Source organism: Rana temporaria, chromosome 1 (assembly GCF_905171775.1).
Source record: "Rana temporaria chromosome 1, aRanTem1.1, whole genome shotgun sequence".
Taxonomy (NCBI): domain Eukaryota; kingdom Metazoa; phylum Chordata; class Amphibia; order Anura; family Ranidae; genus Rana; species Rana temporaria.
In genome coordinates this window covers 213,304,146-213,325,447 of record NC_053489.1, presented here as the reverse complement: position 1 = coordinate 213,325,447, position 21,302 = coordinate 213,304,146, and the positions used below count along the sequence as shown (strand labels likewise).

At 43.4% G+C, this 21,302-nt stretch overlaps 1 protein-coding gene across 1 annotated transcript in view; it reads left to right on the top strand.

The window, feature by feature from the left end:
• Positions 1 to 21,302, top strand: part of GGT1 (gamma-glutamyltransferase 1) — a 174,405-nt gene that overhangs the window by 142,164 nt on the left and 10,939 nt on the right. Inside the window, exons 6-8 of the mRNA XM_040349374.1 lie at positions 3,684 to 3,841; positions 11,520 to 11,669; positions 11,898 to 12,031. Of these exons, the coding sequence (XP_040205308.1) occupies positions 3,684 to 3,841; positions 11,520 to 11,669; positions 11,898 to 12,031 (442 nt within the window). The remainder of the gene's footprint in view (positions 1 to 3,683; positions 3,842 to 11,519; positions 11,670 to 11,897; positions 12,032 to 21,302) is intronic.

The window sequence follows — 21,302 nt, the reverse complement described above, 5'->3', positions numbered from 1 at the left end:
TTAAGACTTCTGTACGTTTTACATTGTTTATATGTTGTATAGCCTATTCATAATTTTACTTGCATTATTTGTGCCTCTTATCTTTTTTTTTAGCTCTATTTATTATGTCAGCATCATCTATCCATTTTCCTCCATTTATTAACCTTTTAAGGTACCGATTTACGTTGACATAAGGGGGTAGAGCAAACTGTGCCTATTGCCTTCAGGGCAACTTGATGCCTTAAGACTTGTGTTCCCAATTTTGCAATTGTGCCACCAAGGAACTCCCTAGGTCCCATATCTGCCTGTCTGAGAATATAGGAAATAATCATATCTTAACATGCACATAGGTTTTAGCTGTGCATGCTTCAGATTAGCCTCATTTTAATTAATACCAATTTAACATAGTTACATTATATAAAAATATTCATGTCCGTAGATTATTGTAGTACTAAAGACTAGGCATTTTTCTTATGTTTTTGCATTCTCCACATTACTACAGGAGTAGGTACAGTAGAACATGCCTCAATACTTTTACACGTCCCAGTGTCTTTAGTGAGTCAAAACTCAAATGTGTTTCAATATCACTGCTGAGCCACAGCATTCTCCCATTGTGCTTCAGATGCACATGGACTCAGCGGACAGCACATGCTTCAGCCGCTGTCGGGCACTCACGGGGAGGAAGGGAAATACTGGCTTGCCACCAGGATTATGTACATCTGTGAACACAAAAAGACACATTTACACTGCCCACCAGGAGCACACAAGCAGAGGTGTCTCCACCTTTTTTGCACTTATTGAACAAATATAACAAAACACTTTTAATGGTATATTTAAAATACCAAAAGGTAGCATATAAAAGAAGATTATTGATGGTGTTCACACACACTTTAAGCCATATTTTTTTGCAATCTGATTGTACAATCGCCTTTACATCTGCAAACATTTATGTATTGCCAATTGGTCTGCCTGATTAAATAAAAAATGATTTGGAGAAATCCCTTCTCCTGACTTTCAAATCAAGCATAGCAAGTCAAGAACAGGAGAGAAATTACAAGACATTAACTAGGCAGTAAACATGCCCTGCCATGTTGCATAATTTCTTTCCATCATTCTCTATTCATTGTTGAATATGCAGAACAGAGGAGGGAACCGTGCTCCACAATTGGTGGACTTGACATTATATTTGACTCTACTGGAGAATCATCTTCAGATTATGCAACCAAATCATGGGCATGAACTGGCCAGAGACTCCAGAGGTGGCTTTGCTCCCTCTCACCCCATTAAGCCAATAAAGAAAGGCCTTCTCTGATTCCCCCTTCCTGCATGCTGGACTCTGATCTGTAGGCATTGAAGATCGACCATCTTGCACGTTCGGAAGTGGGTTAGTGAACTCAACCACATTATGAGGATGAAGGTGCTAATAGCTTATCTACATGACCGTCATTAGAGGTTTGTGGTGACATGGAGCAATTGGATCAACTTCTCTAGTTTCCTACACCTTCTGTCTTTTTTTATGATTTAAACACTGCTATCTATGGGGTATATTTACTAAAGGCAAATCCACTTTGCACTACAAGTGCACTTGGAAGTGCAGTCGCTGTAGGTCTGAAGGGGACATGGAAAAAAAAAAAAAAGCATTTTTGCTTGTACATGATTGGATGATAAAATCAGCAGAGCTTCCCCTCATTTCAGATCTTCCCCTCCGATCTACAGCGACTGCATTTTCAAGTGCACTTGTAGTGCAAAATTGATTTGCCTTCAGTAAATCAACCCCTATGTGTCAGTGCTGGTTTTGTTGAGCTTGCCTCAGTCAGATCACCTCCCCCTCACCTTTTTTCCCACCTACCCCTCTTTTTGTTCCTTAACACTTTGTCTATACATGGTTAAGAGGCATTAAGCCCTCCATCCATGTTAAGTATTGTGATTACGTGACTCACTTTCACTTGTTAAGTTGTCTCTATTGCATTTAGTAACCACGTGTACCTTATACCTTGCAATATACCTACCTCTGATGGTTTGACTGTGACCTCCATTAGGGGAAGAGTCTGTCTCATGGTCCTTTTTTAGGTATCACTTTTTGTCTATCTATGCTAAACTTTGAATAGACTTTATTCTTAAAAAAAAAACATTGGATATTTTAGATCAGGGTTTCCCAACCTGGGATACGGGATGGAATTTCAGGGGGTGTGACAAAGAGTGGCTTGTGTCCCTAAGCGACCATTTATGAGCCATCACTGCCAGTGTGCCTTGAGCAGTAGTGGTGTATTGTCATGTTAAGTAGATAGTGGTATCATTGTTTATTTAAACACAAGTATATAATAACAGAAATACCATAACCTAAAGTACTATAACTGATTATCATAGTAATGATATAAAATCATTATAAGTTAACACAACATCTGACTTACTCATCGTATATTATTTCACTGATAAATCTATGAATATATATTTTTTTGGCTGTGATGGATATTTTGCTGCTGGAAACCTGAAGATTTCATAAAAAATGGATTACGAATCCATATTCCTACAATTTGGAGTAAATGTCAGATGATGAATTGCTGAAGGAAGATCTTTTTACCTTTCAGCCAAATTAAGCGCTTGAAATGTAATTTAAAAGCATTTGGAGGAGTTTTGATGTGCAACCCTCGGTATGTTCTCGGGAATTGGTGGAAAAGCTCTTCATGTCCCCATTTCATCTGCAACCACATACTTTGAATCTGGATTCAGCTCTCTTTTTTCAATCAGGACAAAATGTAGGAATCGCCTGGATCCAGCGGCACACCCATGGATTGCAGTCAGCAATAAAATTCTGATAAGCAGGAGCAAAGAAGTAATTGAATTTATAATTGGAATTGATTTTACCATTTAAAAAAAAAAAAAATAATGAATAAATCAGAAATCTAACTGCTCAATTTATATCTACATTTATATCTACATCTTAAAAGCTTATTTTTTAAGTTCAATTTGTTCACCCGCAGTATTATATGTGGTGCAATTTGTGGTTCACAAATTCCAAACTAGACTTCTTCGTCCTCAAATGTGATATTACTTTTGGGAACAAACATAAATGAAACATTTCCTAGGGGCGTGAGTGATAAAAAAGGTTGGGAAGATATAAAGTAAAGGTAAAGTCAGATTGTAATATGTTTGGTGATCTTTATAGCAGGTTTTGTAGACAAATTTTCCACATTTCACAGTTCTTGGTAAGGTAATATTTTCCTCTTTCGAGAGTGCCTTTCTGTGTGTGGCACAACTTTACTATTGTTTCTAGAGCAGGGGTTAAGGGAAAATTATCCATGGTAACAACTAAGGGGTCTAAGGCCTAATTCATACCTATGCATTTTTAGTGCCTTTTGCATTTTGCAAATTTGCACCGCAGTCCGTTTAACATTGTTTGCTATGGAACATGTTCTGAAGTGCAAATCTGCAAAATGCAAAAAGCACTAAAAATGCATAGGTGAGAAATAGGCCTAAGAAACCATTTCCCTTCGCTTTTGAGAGATTTCATCTTGCTTCTCCAGGACAAAAAAGATGGGGATAATCACCCCAGTGACACATAGATGGTAAATACCTATTCCGTTCTAGGGGTTTCTCTATTCATATCTCCTCTACTAAGGGATACAACTATTTCTGTTGACAGATATTTTTTAGGCTGGCCATATTTAAAATATGTCTTTTCCATTTACGCCAACCCCCCACAGTGAAGTGTTGTGTGACGCACAAGGGAAAGTATTGGAGAAAGGAGATATTGTAAGGATGCCTAAACTGGCAGAAACGCTACAGATCCTGGCAGATGATCCTGAGTCGTTCTACAGTGGTCGGTTAGCTCAACAAATTGTCAAAGACATTCAACAAGCAGGTAAGGTCAGGCTGTATGAAGTGTGTGGGATCTCTGCTTGTGTGAGCTATCTCTAAATTTTCTGTTTTTCATCCACTCTGCAAAAACATATGTAGCACCCTTGTCCCAAAGCAGGGCTACAGGTAAATGTAGCCAGCCTGGCTAATTTGTAGTGTTTAGTGATCAAATGGATTTCTTCCTAATCCTGTTTTAGCTGTGGCTTCTCCTTTTTGTCAGTAGATGGCGATGTTGCCTTTGACATTAATATGATGAGCTATGGTGAGTTCAGGTTATGATTAATCACACATTTCTCAGCCAATCAGATTTGCTGCTATGAATGCTGGGAGGAGGTATTTATTTGGAAAGGTTATGGGGGTCTTCCCCGCCCATGCTGCGGTCTGGATGTGATGTGTGTGAAACAGTGCCTGCTGGGTAGGTCTAAAGCCTAACCATGTGCTTAAGGTTCTGTATGGGGAAGCCTGCTAACTACCTGGAAGTAGGGATGAGCTGAACACCCCCTGGTTCGGTTTGTAGCAGAACATGCGAACAGGCAAAAAATTTGTTCGAACACGCGAACACCGTTAAAGTCTATGGAACACAAACATGAAAAATCAAAAGTGCTAATTTTAAAGGTTAATATGCCGTTTTTTTCAATGACTTTTATCTGTATTGCCGGAAACCTGACAATTCATTATAGCCGCAATTTTTTTCCTTTTAGAAATGTCATTTTGTGCAGGGACTGTTATAAACACGGAAAACATGCGCTACATTACAGACATACTATAAACACCCCCAAGTACAAAATTTAAAGGAATATTTCACTTTTATTGTTTCACTTCAAAATCAGGCGTTTTTAAAACTTTTTTTGCGTTGATACATGTCCCCTGGGGCAGGACCCAGGTCCCCAAACACTTTTTGTAACAATAACTTGCATATTAACCTTTAAAATTAGCACTTTTGATTTGTCCCATAGACTTTTAAAGGGTGTTCCGCAGCTTTCGAATTTGCTACGAACACCCCAAATTGTTTGCTATTCGGCGAACGGGCAAACAGCCAATGTTCAAGTCGAAATCGCGTTCGACCCGAACATAAAGCTCATGAAGCTCATCCTTACCTGGAAGCATGAAGGAAGGGATGGAGACCTGAGATGAAGTACCAGAGGTGACTCTTGCATGGAACAAGAACCCATGGAGAGCATGGAGAGCATGGAAATGCATCAAGAAGGATTCGTCCATAAAGTTCCTGCACCTTCAGTGAGTTAAGTTCAGTTACTATAGGAGCCTATTCTACAAAGTACAAATGTGCTGGTTCAGCTTTAACCACTTAACCCTCTGACCATATTACTGGTCAAAGACCAGAGCAATTTTTGCGATTCGGCACTGCGTCGCTTTAACTGACAATTGCGCGGTCGTGCGACGTGGCTTCCAAACAAAATTGGCGTCCTTTTTCCCACAAATAGAGCTTTCTTTTGGTGGTATTTGATCACCTCTGTAGTTTTTAGTTTTTGCGCTATAAACAAAAATAGAGCGACAATTTTGAAAAAAAGTAATATTTTTTACTTTTTACCATAATAAATATCCCTGAAAAACATATAAAAAAAATTTTTTTCCTCAGTTTAAGCCGATACGTATTCTTCTACATATTTTTCGTAAAAAAATACGCAATAAACGTTTATTGATTGGTTTGCGCAAAAGTTATAGCATTTACCAAATAGGGGGTCGTTTTATGGCATTTTTTTTCATATATTTTTTTTACTAGTAATGGCGGCGATCAGCGATTTTTTTTTTTCAGTACTGCAACATTATGGCGGACACTTCGGACACTTTTGACAAATTTTTGGGACCATTGACAGTTTTATAGCGATCAGTGCTATAAAAATGCATTGGATTACTATAAAAATGCCACTGGCAGGGAAGGGGTTAACACTTGGGTGGCGGGGAAGGGGTTAAGTATGTTCCCTGGGTGTGCTCTAACTGTAGGGGGGGTGGCCTCACTAGGGGAAATTACTGATCGCTGTTCATACATTGTATGAACAGACAGTCAGGCATTTTTCCCCCTGACAGGACCGGGAGCTGTGTGTTTACACACACAGCTCCCGGTCCCCGCTCTGTAACAAGCAATCGGCGGGTGCCCGGCGGCGATCGCGCCCACCGGGCACCCGCACAGGAGTCAGGGACGAGCCCCTAGTGGCCGCTTAGAAAGCCGACGTTATTGTACAGGCTTTCGCGCAGGGGAGCCGACCTGCCGCCATAGAACTGCGAGGGCAGGTCGGCAAGTAGTTAAAGGCTCTTTTCCTGTACTGCTTTCTGCCTTATCTCACCTTTTTTGTCAAAGGAGTCTGCCAATCTGCCTGTCTGCTGATCGTTACTATTTTTGACTAAGGGTATCCTGTGCACTATCCCCTCTCTCCCGCATTTTTCCTGTTGTGAGAAATAAACTTCTCTTTGTTCAAGAATAAAAGTGACTGGTGCTAAATTTCTATTTTATTCATCACCCACCATACCTAGTAACCTGCACCCTGAGAATGTATGTCAGCTCCCCTCCCCTCTGGGAGTCACCACCAGGCTCCTGGAAAATTGAGAAAGGCGCTAAACATACATGAAGTTAATGTGTAACTCCAGGCACACAGGCAACAGTTTAACTCCATTTATGATTAATGACTCAATTACTAAAATATTTGTAATTCTGTACAGCCAGTCTTGCCATTTACACAAATTTTCCACACTGTACAGCCAGATTGATGATGCACAGTTTCTAATTAAACAATTGACCCACCTGGTTCCACAATGTAGCTTCCTGTGTCACCTTACAACCTATAGTCTTCTAGATAAATCAGCATTGTCACCTCTGTCCAATGTACAGGGAAATTACATTATGGAAAGGAAGGAAAATACTGTGCCACCACACTCAATAGATGAGCTTCTGACACTACAATTAGACGAATTGTGTAAAGAAAGTGGTAAGGATTTAAGTGCAGCGCTAAGTAACTAAGATTACTTTTTTTCACTTTGGACTCATCTAACTGTCTCTTGACGCAGTTTAATGGACATTTAGGTTCTCAATATGTTTATGTATATGTTGTCTCACTATTTTGCATACAAGTCTTGCTTTGCAGGCAATGTCATTAATGTATGTTTAATTGTGCACTATCCTTATATGTTTGCATTATTACATATATCACTAGTAACCTAGCACTGCACTTAAATCCTTAACACTTAAATGACATTAAGTGTCCTTTTACAAAATACTGCACTAAAGAATTCACAGCAAGGCACTGAAAATGCATGTGCTTTGTTGTTTAATCACCAAACATTTTCATGCGAATTGCATTGTATAACATGGTGTTTTTATGCATGTTGGCTTGAATTTTCATTCTCCGGAAGGAATAAAATACTAGCAACTATGGGCCAGATTCAGACCGCCGCAAGTTTTCAGCGCAAGTGCTTGATTCACAAAGCACTTGCCTGTAAACTTGCGGCGGTGTAACATAAATGCGTTCGGCGCAAGCCCGCCTAATTCAAATGGGGCGTGTACCATTTAAATTAGGCGCGTTCCCGCACCGAAAGTTCTGCGCATGCTCCGTTAGGAAATTTCCCGCCATGCTTTGCCCTCAAATTATGGCGCCCCGACGTGTTTTTTGAACGGCGACGTGCGTTATGTCCTTTCGTATTCCCGGATGTCTTACGCAAAAAAAAAAATATTTAATTCGACGCAGGAACGACGGCCATACTTTAACATGGCTGGTCTAAATCTAAGCCATGAAATAGCAGGCTTAAGTTTGCGATGGGAAAAACTGACTAGCGACGACGTAAGAGAATGCGACGAACGCGCGTACCTTCGTGGATCGCCGTAAACAGCTAATTTGCATACCCGACGCGGAAAACGACGCGAACTACACCCAGCGGTCGCCGAAGTATTGCATCCTAAGATACGAAGGCGTACGAAGCCGTACGCCTGTCGGATCTTAGCCAAAAGCCATCGTATCTTTGTTTGTGAATTACAAATAAAGATACGACACTGCAAATTTGAAAGTACGCCGGAGTATCAGCAGATACTCCGGCGTACTTTTTCTGTGAATCTGGCCCTATATATCTTTACTTTCAGTTGTGTTGGGAATGCATGAGTTCATCTACATTGCGTTAAAATGAAGATAGGTTGCATTTTAACACACCACCCATGTACACAACATTGTGATTTGAATTAGGCACACAGACCATTGTTTTCTGTGTACTATTCCACTGATCTGTGCTGGAACAAGCCCTTAAGCTTAATCGGAAATCAGTAAAAGCTGAACTAGGAAGTAGTAAAATTGACTTTATAAACTAACAGAAGTGTGTGTATCACAAGAATGTATGGGCAAATTAGAAATTCAGGTAAAATTAAAAAAAAAAAAAAAAAACACATTGATAATACTTACATTAACTCAAACTTAACCAAAATAATGGATACAATTTACAATTCATAATATGTCAGCTGTGGTGCTTGCCAAAGATAACCTCAAAGAACAGGAGAAAATAATTGTTAGACAGACTTTGAACCATCACTGACATAGATAATACCAATTGAATAAAGATCCTTAAATATTTAAAAAATAATATACTTTTTAATAATGCATGCCTAAACTACTATAAGGTCACACATATTACTCATAACCCATTTAAAACTAATTATAATTTCAATTAGGGCCCTGCATCCTTAAAACAGAGTAATCTAATTGATTCCAATCTACCTTTTTTCAAATGTATATATTAATTATATCAAATATAATGGGTAAGGAGGATAGGGGTATTAACACCTATATAGTAAACATTAAATGCATACGTTTTTCTTATTACTAATAAATACATATAATAATATAGGAGTTTTATCAAAATATGGGCTCAATAGCTAAAGTGTCAAATAGGGCTTTCTGTGTATATAAGCTGGGAAGGTAAATGCGGACACACAAGAGTTGACCATAAAGTATTAAGACTGATGCATACATTGTAGCCCAGCTCAAACTGAACCAAACCACACTACCACCTATAATTTTGACATGGAACCGACACAGTTATACAGTAGGTCACAGTGTGGTTTGGTTCTTCCTTATCCATTATATCTTTTGTATTTAATGTAATATAAATTGTCATTTTTTTAGGGGAGATTAGAATCAATTGGATTCCTCTATATTGAGTTTATACAGGATGCAGGGCCCTGCTTAAAATTATTATACATTTTAAATAGCTTAAGGGTAATATTATTCGTAACCTTGTAGTAGTTTTAGCATGGATTAATATAATTATTATTACTTTTTTTTCAAATATGTATTGATCTTTATTAAATGGGTATTATCAGTGGTGGTTTGAAGTCACTAACAAATATTTTACCCCAGTTCTCTTTTGTTATAATTACTGTGGAATATGTCAGCACTGTAGGGGGATTTACTAAAACTGGTGCACATCAAATCTGGTGCAGCTGTGCATAGTAACCAATCAGCTTCTAACCCTACGTTCACACCTATGCACTTTTTTGGGCTTTTTTCCATTTTGCAGAAACGCACTACAGTTCACCATTTAACATGGTTTCCTAAGGTACATGTTCACATCTATGTGTTTTTCAGCCAGTGCGTTTTTGGAAAGGGTCTGGACTTTTTTCCTGCAGCAGATTGCATTTTGTGTGTAAAAGACTTCAATGGAGTCGCGCCAGAAACACAACCCTTTTTTATGCGTTTTTTCCCCTGCATCCTTAACAACTGATGAGTTATCAGCTGTCAGCGGGGTTCCCCACTGTAAAAAAAAAAAAAAAGATTTGCTGGCTACAATCATTCGAGAAAATAATGGCGTGGGGTCCCCCCAAATGCATACTAGGCCCTTCGGATCTGGTATGGATGTGGAGGGGATTCTCACTCCAAAATAAAAAAAATGGCTTTGGATCCCTCCCACCAAATCCATACCAGACCCTTATCCAAGCATGCAGCCCAGCAGGTCAGGAGAGGGAGGGGACAACCCCCCGTGAGGAGATGACCCCCTCTACTGAATCATACTAGGCTGCATGCCCTCAACAGCTTTGGGGCAGAGGGGCCATGCAGTGATGTTACCCTTAGACCCACCCCTTCACCGACCCACACACTGCCCACTGCACACTGCCCAGGCCTGTGGTGCCACAAGGGGGTGGGTCTCTGGGTGACATCACTGCATGGCCACGCCCCATAGCTAAATAAGAACTGTCAGACACCATAGTCAGCGTCGGAAGAGGAGCGTTTTTTCAGCGAGTCCTCGACAGCAAGCAGAGGAAGAAGACATCGGTGGAGAAAGATGACATTGTGATTGATGTTGGAGCTACGAGGGACATTTTTCATTTTTGATAAAGGACTTCAAAAGGTCAAAAAACGTCTCTTGTTTATTGTAACACTACACTGTTTTTTTTTTTGTGAATGGGTAGAGGTACAATGTACCACATACTCATTCACACAAATTCTCACATTTTTTTTATTTTGGTGTGGGGGTCCCCTCCAAATTCATACCAGATTTGAGGGGCTGGTATGCATTGGGGGGGGGGCACTATTTTACAATCAGCTGTCTGTGGGGAACAATGCTGACAGCTGGTGACTCATCGGTTGTTAAGGAAGTGAAGGGTGGCTTCCCGTCCCGCTCTTTAGCAACCTGTTATATACAGTGTTTTTAATGGTATATGGCTGCAGACACAAGGACTTGCTGTACTTATGACATCTACAGGTCTGGCTTTTGCTTGTTCAGCCTCTTCCTGAATACCTGCTGAATGAATGTTGAGTATGCTATGCTTTTATGGCCTCACTCATAGCACAGTCCTGTTGGAATCTCAACGGCCATTTTTAGTTGGATCTTCATAGATCAACTTCTACATTGATAGATCCACTCCATTTAACCTCAGGTGATAGATCCTTGTTGTGTTACCTTCTGACACTGCTCCGGCCCCCTTTTGGGAGGCACTCTCAGATTGCGGGGGTCTGATGTGGACACGGTTCAATTTCCTTCTGCTCTGGCTACAGGGCGCCGTTTTGGTGTCTCAGTTTCCTGCTACCAGTTGAGCTATGATCTTTTCCGATTGTTATATAGAACACATGAGATTGTATGTATATATTGTGAAAGCTTCAGCCCATTTTCCCTGAAGAAGACTTTTATTTAATTTGCATTCAAACGCGTTGGATTTCGTCTGTCCTCCCGATCTGGGCTTCTTCCAATTGTTTGTCTTCCATATTTGTTATTTCCTTTCTATCATGTGTTTCAATTTAATACAGTTTTTGATATGTCATTTATTGTTTGGAAAAAAAATGTAATTTTAGAAAATCCCTCACTTCCTGAACGTTTTTGATCCATTAAAGTCTCACGCCTTGAGGAACTTGTTTTTTACACAGGGTTTTTAAAAGGAAATCAAAAACCCACACAAAATGCAAAATGCATGCAAAAACGCATCAAAGATGCAAAATGTGCTTGAAAAATGCATCAACCGCAACCACATAGATGTGAACCTAGACTTACTTCAGCTTGTTCAATTAAGCTTTGACAATAAAACTTAGAAGCTGATTGATTACTATGCACAGCTGCACCTAGATTCGATGTGCACCAGTTTAATAAATCCCCCACTATGTAAATAAAAGATGTGCTGCCAAATTGACCTAGTGATTTTAAATACTTGCCTAGTAAGGACCTGTCTTACACCATTTTGTTATTTTCTGTTGCAGGTGGAATAGTTACAGAAAGAGATCTGAAAGATTATACAGTTGAAATTAGCGAGAATCCACTTCGGTATCAACTCGGTGACTACACCCTAATCAGTCCTAAGGCTCCCTTGAGTGGTCCTGTCCTTGGCCTTATTCTTAACATTCTGAAGGGTGAGACTTTGCTTAAGAAAGTTCTCTGCTGCGGTTTCTTATCTGTAGCAGCGCCTGCTAATTAGTGTTAAAAACCACAGTTATTTCCTACTGGCGTAGAGACACTGCAGTGCAAAAAAAAAAAACAACATGTATTGCCATTAAAGAGTATTAAATAATACTGTAGTTATGTAAAAATTGACATAGGACTAATATTTTTTATTTCTATCTTTTCCTATTTTGTATCAGGTTTTAATTTTACAAGCGAAAGTGTAAAACCTGCATCTTTGGGACTGACCTACCACCGCATTGTAGAAGCTTTCCGCTTTGCTTATGCTAAGAGGACTTTGCTAGGGGATCCTAACTTTGTCAACCTAACAGAGGTAACAATATTTCAACCTGATTTGGTTTTTCAGGGCATTACAGAATGACTGTAAAGTTCCATGGCCTGTTGGCACGTGATTGAATATTTGTCCTCCTTTCATTTTTGTCTGAAGGTTAAATAAATCACCACTGACGCACAGTCATTGAGTTGTGCAATGTCCTGACTCCATCATAAGCTCTTAATTACAACATTTGTTTTGTTTGTCTTCTGTCTAAGTATCTTAATGGTTTGTTATGAAGCTGAACTCTAGGCAGATAAAAAAATAATAATCAATGAATGTGACTCTGTAGTCATTAATACATAATTTAATGTATTTTGTTTTTAAATGATGGCAGTGTATCTGAATTTGACTTGGTAGCTGTATCTTAGGCCTCGTACACACGACCGTTTTCCTCGACAGAATCCATCAAGAAACATGGTGGCAGAGGTTTTTTGCAGAGGAAACCGGTCGTGTGTATGTTTTTCATCGAGGAAACTGTTGAGGAACTCGACGAGGAAAAAAGAGAACAAGTTCTCTTTTTCCTCGACGGGAGTCTCAATTTCCTCGTCGTGTTCCTCGTCGGGCTGGTTTTCGACGGGAAACACGATCTTGTGTATGCTAAGAAACCCGCGCATGCTCAGAATAAAGTATGAGGCGGGAGCGCACCTTCGGTAAAAGTAGCGTTCGTAATGGAGATAGCACATTTGTCACGCTGTAACAGACTGAAAAGTGCAAATCGTCTCTTACCAAACTTTTACTTAACACGCAGTAACATGAGATTAGCAAAAGCAGCCCCAAGGGTTGTGCCAGTGGAATCAAACTTCCCCTGCCATTGTATGTGTTGTACGTCACCGCGTTTGAGAACGAGGAGATTTTGTCTTGACCGTGTGTACGGAAAGCAAGCTTGTCGAGTTCCTCGACAAGCCTAACAAGGAACTCGTCGAGGAAAACGACGTGTCTTTTCCGATGAGTTCCTAGGTCGTGTGTACGAGGCCATACTGTCTGCTGTACAGCACGGCTAAGAAAGAAGGAAGGAAAATCAGCCCAAGGAGTTACCGTATTTATCGGGGTAAAACGCCCACCGGCGTATAGCGCGCACCCCAAACCGAGAAGGGAATTTTAAGGGAAAAAAAGAAATACTTACAGTTTGAATGCCCCTCGTCGGTGTCTTGCCCGGCGTCCATCGGCAGCCTTGTCCGGTCCGGCGTCCATCTGCGGCCTTGGTGGTGTCCTCCACGCTTCTCCCGCGCTGTCTCTGAGCGCCGCCGCCGACATATACCGAGCGCGGTACACTCGGCTAGGCTCGGCCTTGCTCGGCCACTCTCGCATAAAGGCTAGGAGGCGGGACAGGGCGTGACCGCGAGCGTGGTTGAGTGTACCCGAGTGTACTGCGCTCCGTATATGTCGGCGCTCAGACAGCGCGGATCGGCGTATAACGCCCACCCACGATTTTCCCGTGATTTTAAGGGGAAAAAAGTGCGCGTTATACGCCGACAAATACGGTAATTAGGTGTGCTGTACTGCAAGGATAGGAAGAGAGAGCAGACTGACATAGAGATGACCTCATCAGTATGCTGCTTCTCCTTTCACTGTCCAGTCACAGAGTGGTAATGAAAAGGAGACCTATTAGTAAAGTTGCAGGAGAAAAAAAATCGGGTTTCCTGCAATTTTAGACAGTTCTGTGCTCTGTGACAGAGCTTTGTAAATATTAGACTTGAATGGCCAAAACTGAAAATGATTTGGCAGGTAAAACAACACTCCTAGATGTGTTTAATCTGTGTATTTAGCTGTTTGTCAGGAGTTCAGCCTTATCTGATCATTAATACATTTTGTTGAAATGTATAGAGCATTTGGAACCATGATGCCAAGTATAACTTACATTTTTTGTTCCAGATGCTAGTACCAGGGATTTCCAAACTGAGGCCCTGGGGCCAGATAGGGCCCTTTGCTTTCCTTTATCCGGCCCTTGACGCACTACTGCTCCCGCTGACACCAATGATGGGGCACTATTTCTCTCACTGGCACCAATGATGGGGCGCTATTCCCCCCGCTAATACTAAAGATGGGGCATTGTTTACCCCCATTAATGCCAGGGCATTTTCTACAGTAAACTGGCACTTTGTTTAGAAAGTTTGCTATATACCAATCAGCCACCCACCATAACCTGTTGTGGCCACCCACCATAACCCATCGAGGCATGAACAGCACTAGACCTCTGAAGGTATGCTGTAGTATTGAGGGGGAGCCTCCATGGATTGAACTTGTTTTTCCACCACATCCCACAGTTGCTGAATTGGATTGAGATCTTAAGAATTTGGAGGCCAAGCCAAAACAAGTCTCAAACTGGTTGTTGTGCTGCTCAAACCATTCTTTAATTTATCAGACCAGGCAATCTTTTTCTATTGCTCTGTGGTCCAGTTCTGATGCTCATGTGCCCATTGTATGCGCTTTTGGCTATGGAAACGGGTCGGCATGGGCACCTTGACTGGTCTGCGGCTACACAGATCCATACACAACAAACTGCGATGCATTGTATGCTTTAACACCTTTCTGTCTGAACCAGCATTACCCTTTTCAACAATTTGAGCTAGAGTAGCTCTTCTAATGGATCAGACTACGCAAGTGGCCTTCACTCCCCATTTGCATTGATGAGCCTTGGCCGCCCATGACCTTGTTGCCAGTTTTCCTTCCCTGGTCCACTTTTGGCAGGTGATGACCACTGCGGACCGAGAGCATCCCACAAGAGCTGCAGTTTTGGAGTTGCTCAGACCCAGTCATCTAGCCATTAGAATTTGGCCCTTGTCGAAGTCACTCAAAACCTTATGATTGCCCATTTTTTCTACTTTGAAAACATCAAAGAAGGGTCAACATATTCACTTGCAGCCTAATATAGCCCACCTATTGTAATGAGATAATCAACGTTATTCATTCACTGATGATCACTTTTCAGAGGAGCAGCAGTATAGCCGCACATGTGAATGAGCTTTATGAATGTTTGTTTTTGTCTTATGTGTGATTGACAACTTATAATGTTTGGTATTTTCTTCTTTTAAACAGTATATTAGAAATAATCATTTTACTTCAGTTTTTATTGTGTTCCCAGATCTCTTCTCTCTCATACTGTTTAACCCTGGTACCCTTTTTAACCCTGGTACTTTTTGCATAGCCCTTAGGGGGCACTGCAGAAATGAATCTGTGTTTCCCTATTTCCCTGTTATAGCAGTGATTTCTAGCAGTCTCATATACCATGTCTCCAGTCAATGACTGCCTCCTAAAGCATGTCTACAGTCTCCAACCACACCTATAGCCTTTTCCCAGTCTCTGACCATCTCTGTTATCATTTCTGCAATCTCTGATCATCTCTTGTAGTAGGTCTGCAGTCGCTAATCATCTCTTGTATCATGTCTACAGGCTCTGCCCATCTTTTTTTATCAGGTCTGTAGTCTCTAACCGATCTTTTGTATCAGGTCTGCGGTCTCTAATCATCTCTTGTACCATGTCTACGGTCTCTGACCATCTTTTTTTATCAAGTCTGTAGTCTCTAAGAATCTTTTTTATCATGTCTGCAGTCATTCTGTAACATGTCTGCTGCTGTGACCTTGTCTTGTATAATGTCTGCAGTCTCTGATCATTAACCACTACATTAAAGTGGTTGTATAGGGATTTTTTTAACTTTTACCTACAGGTAAGCCTATAATAAGGCTTACCTGTAGGTAAAAAAAATATCTCCTAAACCTTTACGGTTTAGGAGATATTCCCCTCGCAATGAGCTGCTGAATGCAGCGGCGCATGGGCACAGGGGATTTTCGGCTTAAGGCCCGGCAGATGCTGGACCTTACCGGAAAGAAGTCTCCCGCACGCATGGAGTGATGACATCGCTGCTCCAGCCACTCACAGCGCTGGAGCCGCGATACCCAGAAGACACGGCAAGATGTCATCTCCCTCGGCGTGGACCAGGTAAGTTACTGATGCCTCGTTCTAAGGTAAGTATTTCATAATGAGCTAATGAGTTCAGTGGGTATACAACCGCTTTAACGAGATTTGGTGTTTACACGTTAAAAACTGATTTTCTTTTTTGCTAGAAATTTACTTAGAACCCCCAAACATTATATATATTGTGACGCTATGCGAGGTGCGATACATGATCATAGGTACATTTCACCTCGCATACGTTCTATCATGAGAGACTGAACCGGAATCCATTCCGGGTTTTACAGCCTCTGGGCCTGGCTAGGGTTCCGGTCCGGATGTTTGGGTCCACTGGAGTCCACAATCAGCTGGACTTTAAATGTCCAGGAAGAGAGCACAACAGGGCTCTGGCTTGAAACTCAGGAAGGGACCTGAGTGAGGGGAGCGCTGAGTGCTGGACTAAAAAGGTTTGCTTTACTACATGTTTTGTGGGTGTCAGGGACTAGCCCCACACTGTATAGAGAGGAGATCCTGTTTGTTTAGTTTAGCGCCGGACGGCAAGGATTTAATTTATTGTTTTGTTTATTTTAATCTGCAAACCGTTTATAAATAAAATCTGGCATCCGCCAGACTTAAAAGAAAGTGCCTGCTTACAGACTGATTTCAGAAAAGGTGATCCCCACGAGCTAATCCCTCACACGTGGTGGATTCAGCGGGCACTTTTCTGAAAATTGAAGAAATGTTAAAGGCCCTGCTACAGGCCAATGCAGCCCAGCGGGAAACCAACCGCCAAGTCGCAGAGGCTGCTACAGCACAACAGGCTGCCCAGCAGGAGATAAACCGCCAAGTCACAGAGGCCGCTGCAGCACAACACCATGCCCAGCAGGAGATGAACCGACAGTTCGCCGAAGCTCTCGTGGAACTGAAAAAGGGGTCCGCACCTCCGGTGTTAGCGGAACCAAAGATTGTACGTGCCTCCTACCACCTGCAAAAGATGACACCGGCGGATGATGTTGAGGCGTACATGGCGACTTTCGAGAGAGTCGCTGACCGCGAAGGATGGCCAAAAGAGCAGTGGGCGGGACTATTGGCCCCATTCCTAACAGGAGAACCCCAAAAGGCCTATTTTGACCTAGAAGCAGATAAGGCCCAGGACTATGAGACTCTAAAGACAGAAATACTCGCACGCTTGGGTGTCACCATGGCAGTCCGATCCCAGCGCGTGCATCAGTGGTCCTACTCCAGCAGCAAGCCACCCCGGTCACAAATGTTTGACCTGGTCCACCTCACCAGGAAGTGGTTGCAGCCAGAGACTCTGACCAGCCCTCAGATTGTGGAGCGTGTGGTAATGGACTGATACCTGCGTGCGCTCCCTGCTGCCCTGAGAAGGTGGTTAGGACAGGGGGACCCCAACACTGCAGCCCAAATGGTGGACCTAGTGGAGAGGTACAGTGCTACCGAGGACTTAATAAACCCACCCACGCCCCACTTCGGAGTGTCTCGGGGTGCAAGATCTCCCAACGGTTCGGGTAAGACTGTTCCGGGGTTCAAGAATTTGGGGAGAGTGGATAAGACTGTTGTTACAGCAGATGAGACTGTAGGTCCTAGACCTGGAGACTGGCCAAAGAAGCCAGGAAGGTTTTTGGGACCGTTAAAAGGACTGGGGGTAGGGCAAATACGGTGTTTTCGTTGCCATGCATTAGGCCATATTGCTGCAGATTGCCCTCTAAATGATGAACCTATGCAATGTGATTATGTTAATAGGGTAAGAAGCATTTCTCTGTTTGCACAGGTCGCATGTGTTGCGACAGGTCAGAGTCGCCTTGAAAAACAAATGTGCGTTATTTCAATAGATGGCAAGCCTCTTACAGCCCTGCTAGACTCTGGTAGTGTGGTGACCTTAGTCAGGAGTGCGTGTGTAGACCCCGCAAAACTACACCCCAGTTGTATTGGGGTAATATGCATCCATGGGGACACTCTAGGACTACCTGACAGCGGTGGTTGAGATGATACCCCCTGGGGCTGTGTAACACATTCAGTGGGGGTGGTACCTTCACTGCTCCATGAAGCCTTAGTGGGGAGAGACTTTCCTCATTTTTGGAAGTTATGGGAGAGTGAAGGGAGGCCCGTAGATAGCGCTCCCCCTACTGGCGAAACTCGAGAACTCTCACCAGACCCGTTTTGCCAAAGGGAAGGGCATGCTGTTGGTGGGATCGAGGAGGCCAGAGATCCTCCACCATTCCCTGCCATGGCTGGGGAACCGGATGACTTAGAAGCTAGCACCCAGCCTGAGGGTAACGAACAGGAAACCTCGCCTGACCCTGACATGGAGAGTAGCCAAAATGTGGTACCCGACTTGGAGGTCAGGAGGGAGGATTTCTGTACCGAGCAGCTGCGAGAGCCCACCCTCATGAATGCCAGGGAAAATGTTAAGGTGTTGGATGGGGAACCGGTGGATCCTAATTGGGTGGTGTCCTTTCCCTACATGGCAATTAAAAACAATTTGTTATATCGAGTGATAAAACATGGAGAGGAAGAGGTAGAACAGCTACTGGTTCCCAAACCCTTTCGCAGGGTGGTGCTAGACCTGGCTCATGGTCATGTTATGGGGGGACATCTCGGGGTCGAAAAAAACAGGGAGAGAATCACCCAAAGATTCTTCTGGCCCGGTTTGCATGCAGAGGTCAAGGAGTACTGCGAATCGTGCCCCGAGTGCCAAATGTCAGCACCATCGCCCCATTTTCGCAGACCCCTTGTTCCTCTACCAATAATTGAGGTCCCCTTTGAAAGGATTGGCATGGACCTGGTGGGGCCGGTCGTGAAATCTGCCCGGGGTCACCAGCATATTCTGGTGATCCTGGACTATGCGACTCGCTATCCTGAGGCCATACCCTTGCGTAACACCTCCGCCAAGGTTATTGCCAAGGAATTAGTCCAGGTGTTTAGTCGAGTGGGGATCCCAAAAGAGATCTTGACCGATCAAGGCACCCCTTTTATGTCAAGGGTTACCAAGGAATTGTGTAGATTGTACAAAATCTCCCATCTCCGTACTTCTGTCTACCACCCCCAGACAGATGGTCTGGTCGAAAGGTTTAATAAAACATTGAAGAGTATGTTGAAAAAGGTGGTCGACAAGGATGGGAGAGACTGGGATTTTTTGCTACCATATCTCATGTTTGCCATACGAGAGGTTCCACAGGCCTCCACAGGCTATTCCCCCTTTGAGCTCTTGTATGGTAGGCATCCCAGGGGCCTGCTAGATATTGCTAAAGAAACGTGGGAAGGAGAGGTCAGCCCATATAGGAGCATCATAGAGCATGTCTCCTTGATGCAGGACCGAATCGCAACCATTCTGCCCCTAGTACGGGAACACATGGAGCGAGCCCAGGAGGCCCAAAGGAGGGTCTATAACCGGGGTGCCAGGGTCCGTACTTTCAGCCCGGGGGACAGAGTGTTGGTACTGGTTCCCATGGTAGAAAGTAAGTTTTTAGCCAAGTGGCAGGGTCCCTTTGAGGTTGTCCAAAGGGTGGGGGAGGTAAACTACAAAGTCTACCAACCAGGGAAAAGGAAACCACACCAAATTTACCATGTAAATCTCTTAAAGCCCTGGAAGGACCGAGAGACTTTACTGGCCACGTCCCCGCCTCCAACAGACCGGATACCCGTGATACCCGACGTTCCCATCACGAATTCCCTGTCCGTAGCACAGCAAAGTGACGTTAGGGCATTCGTGCAGAAAAATAGAGACTTTTTCTCCCCCTTACCCGGACTGACCAACACGATCCAACATGACATAGTGACGGAACCAGGGATTCGGGTAAATGTAAAACCATATAGAATTCCAGAGGCCCGGCGAGAGGCAGTTGCGGAAGAAATAAAAAATATGTTAGAGTTGGATGTGATCGAGGAGTCTCACAGTGAGTGGTCAAGTCCCATAGTGCTGGTCCCAAAACCTGATGGCAGTATTAGGTTTTGTAATGATTTTAGAAAACTTAACAGTGTGTCCAAATTTGACGCCTACCCGATGCCCCGGGTCGACGAACTTGTGGACAGGTTGGGACAGGCTCGCTACATAACGACCCTAGACCTAATGAAAGGTTATTGGCAGATACCGCTTACTGAATCGGCCAAGGAGAAGACTGCCTTTTCCACTCCTGAGGGCTCGTTTCAGTATAAGCGGATGCCGTTTGGTCTGCACGGAGCCCCTGCATCATTCCAGCGAATGATGGACACAATTTTGAGACCACATCGCTCGTATGCAGCGGCGTACTTGGACGATGTGGTCATCCACAGCCCAGATTGGGAATCGCACCTGCTCCGTGTACAAGCGGTCGTAGATTCCCTTAGGGAAGCACGTCTCACGGCCAATCCAAAGAAATGTGCCATAGGCCTGGAGGAGGCCAAATACCTTGGGTACGTTATTGGCCGGGGGATGGTCAAGCCGCAGACCAATAAGATTGAGGCAATTCAAAAATGGCCCCAACCAGTCAATAAAAAACAAGTGAGGGCCTTCCTGGGCATTACGGGGTATTACAGGCGTTTCATACCCAATTTTGCCACCATTGCCGCCCCCTTGACCGATCTAACGAAGGGTAAGGGGTCGGTCATGGTCAAATGGAACCCCGAAGCCGAGGGGGCATTTCAGAAGTTAAAACAGGCTCTTTGTATGGTACCCGTACTAGTAACCCCGGATTTTAGCCAGGAGTTTGTTATACAGACGGACGCCTCTGAGGTGGGACTAGGGGCCGTACTGTCACAGATCAGGGATGGTGAGGAGCACCCAGTGATATACCTGAGCAGGAAGCTGAACAAGCACGAGAAAAATGATGCCTTCGTAGAAAAGGAGTGTCTTGCCAATAAGTGGGCCTTAGACTCCCTGAGGTATTACCTACTGGGGAGGTCATTTAAGCTGGTCACAGACCATGCTCCCCTGAAGTGGATGTGTGATAACAAGGAGAAAAATGCTCGTGTGACAAGGTGGTTCCTGGCTCTACAGCCTTTTAAATTTACGGTGGAGCACAGGCCAGGGAAGCTCCAAAATAATGCAGATGCCCTCTCCCGTGTGCACTGTATGGTTGGGTCAAGTGCTCAGCCGCAGGGGCTTGAGCAGAGGGGGAGGATATGTGACGCTATGCGAGGTGCGATACATGATCATAGGTACATTTCACCTCGCATACGTTCTATCATGAGAGACTGAACCGGAATCCATTCCGGGTTTTACAGCCTCTGGGCCTGGCTAGGGTTCCGGTCCGGATGTTTGGGTCCACTGGAGTCCACAATCAGCTGGACTTTAAATGTCCAGGAAGAGAGCACAACAGGGCTCTGGCTTGAAACTCAGGAAGGGACCTGAGTGAGGGGAGCGCTGAGTGCTGGACTAAAA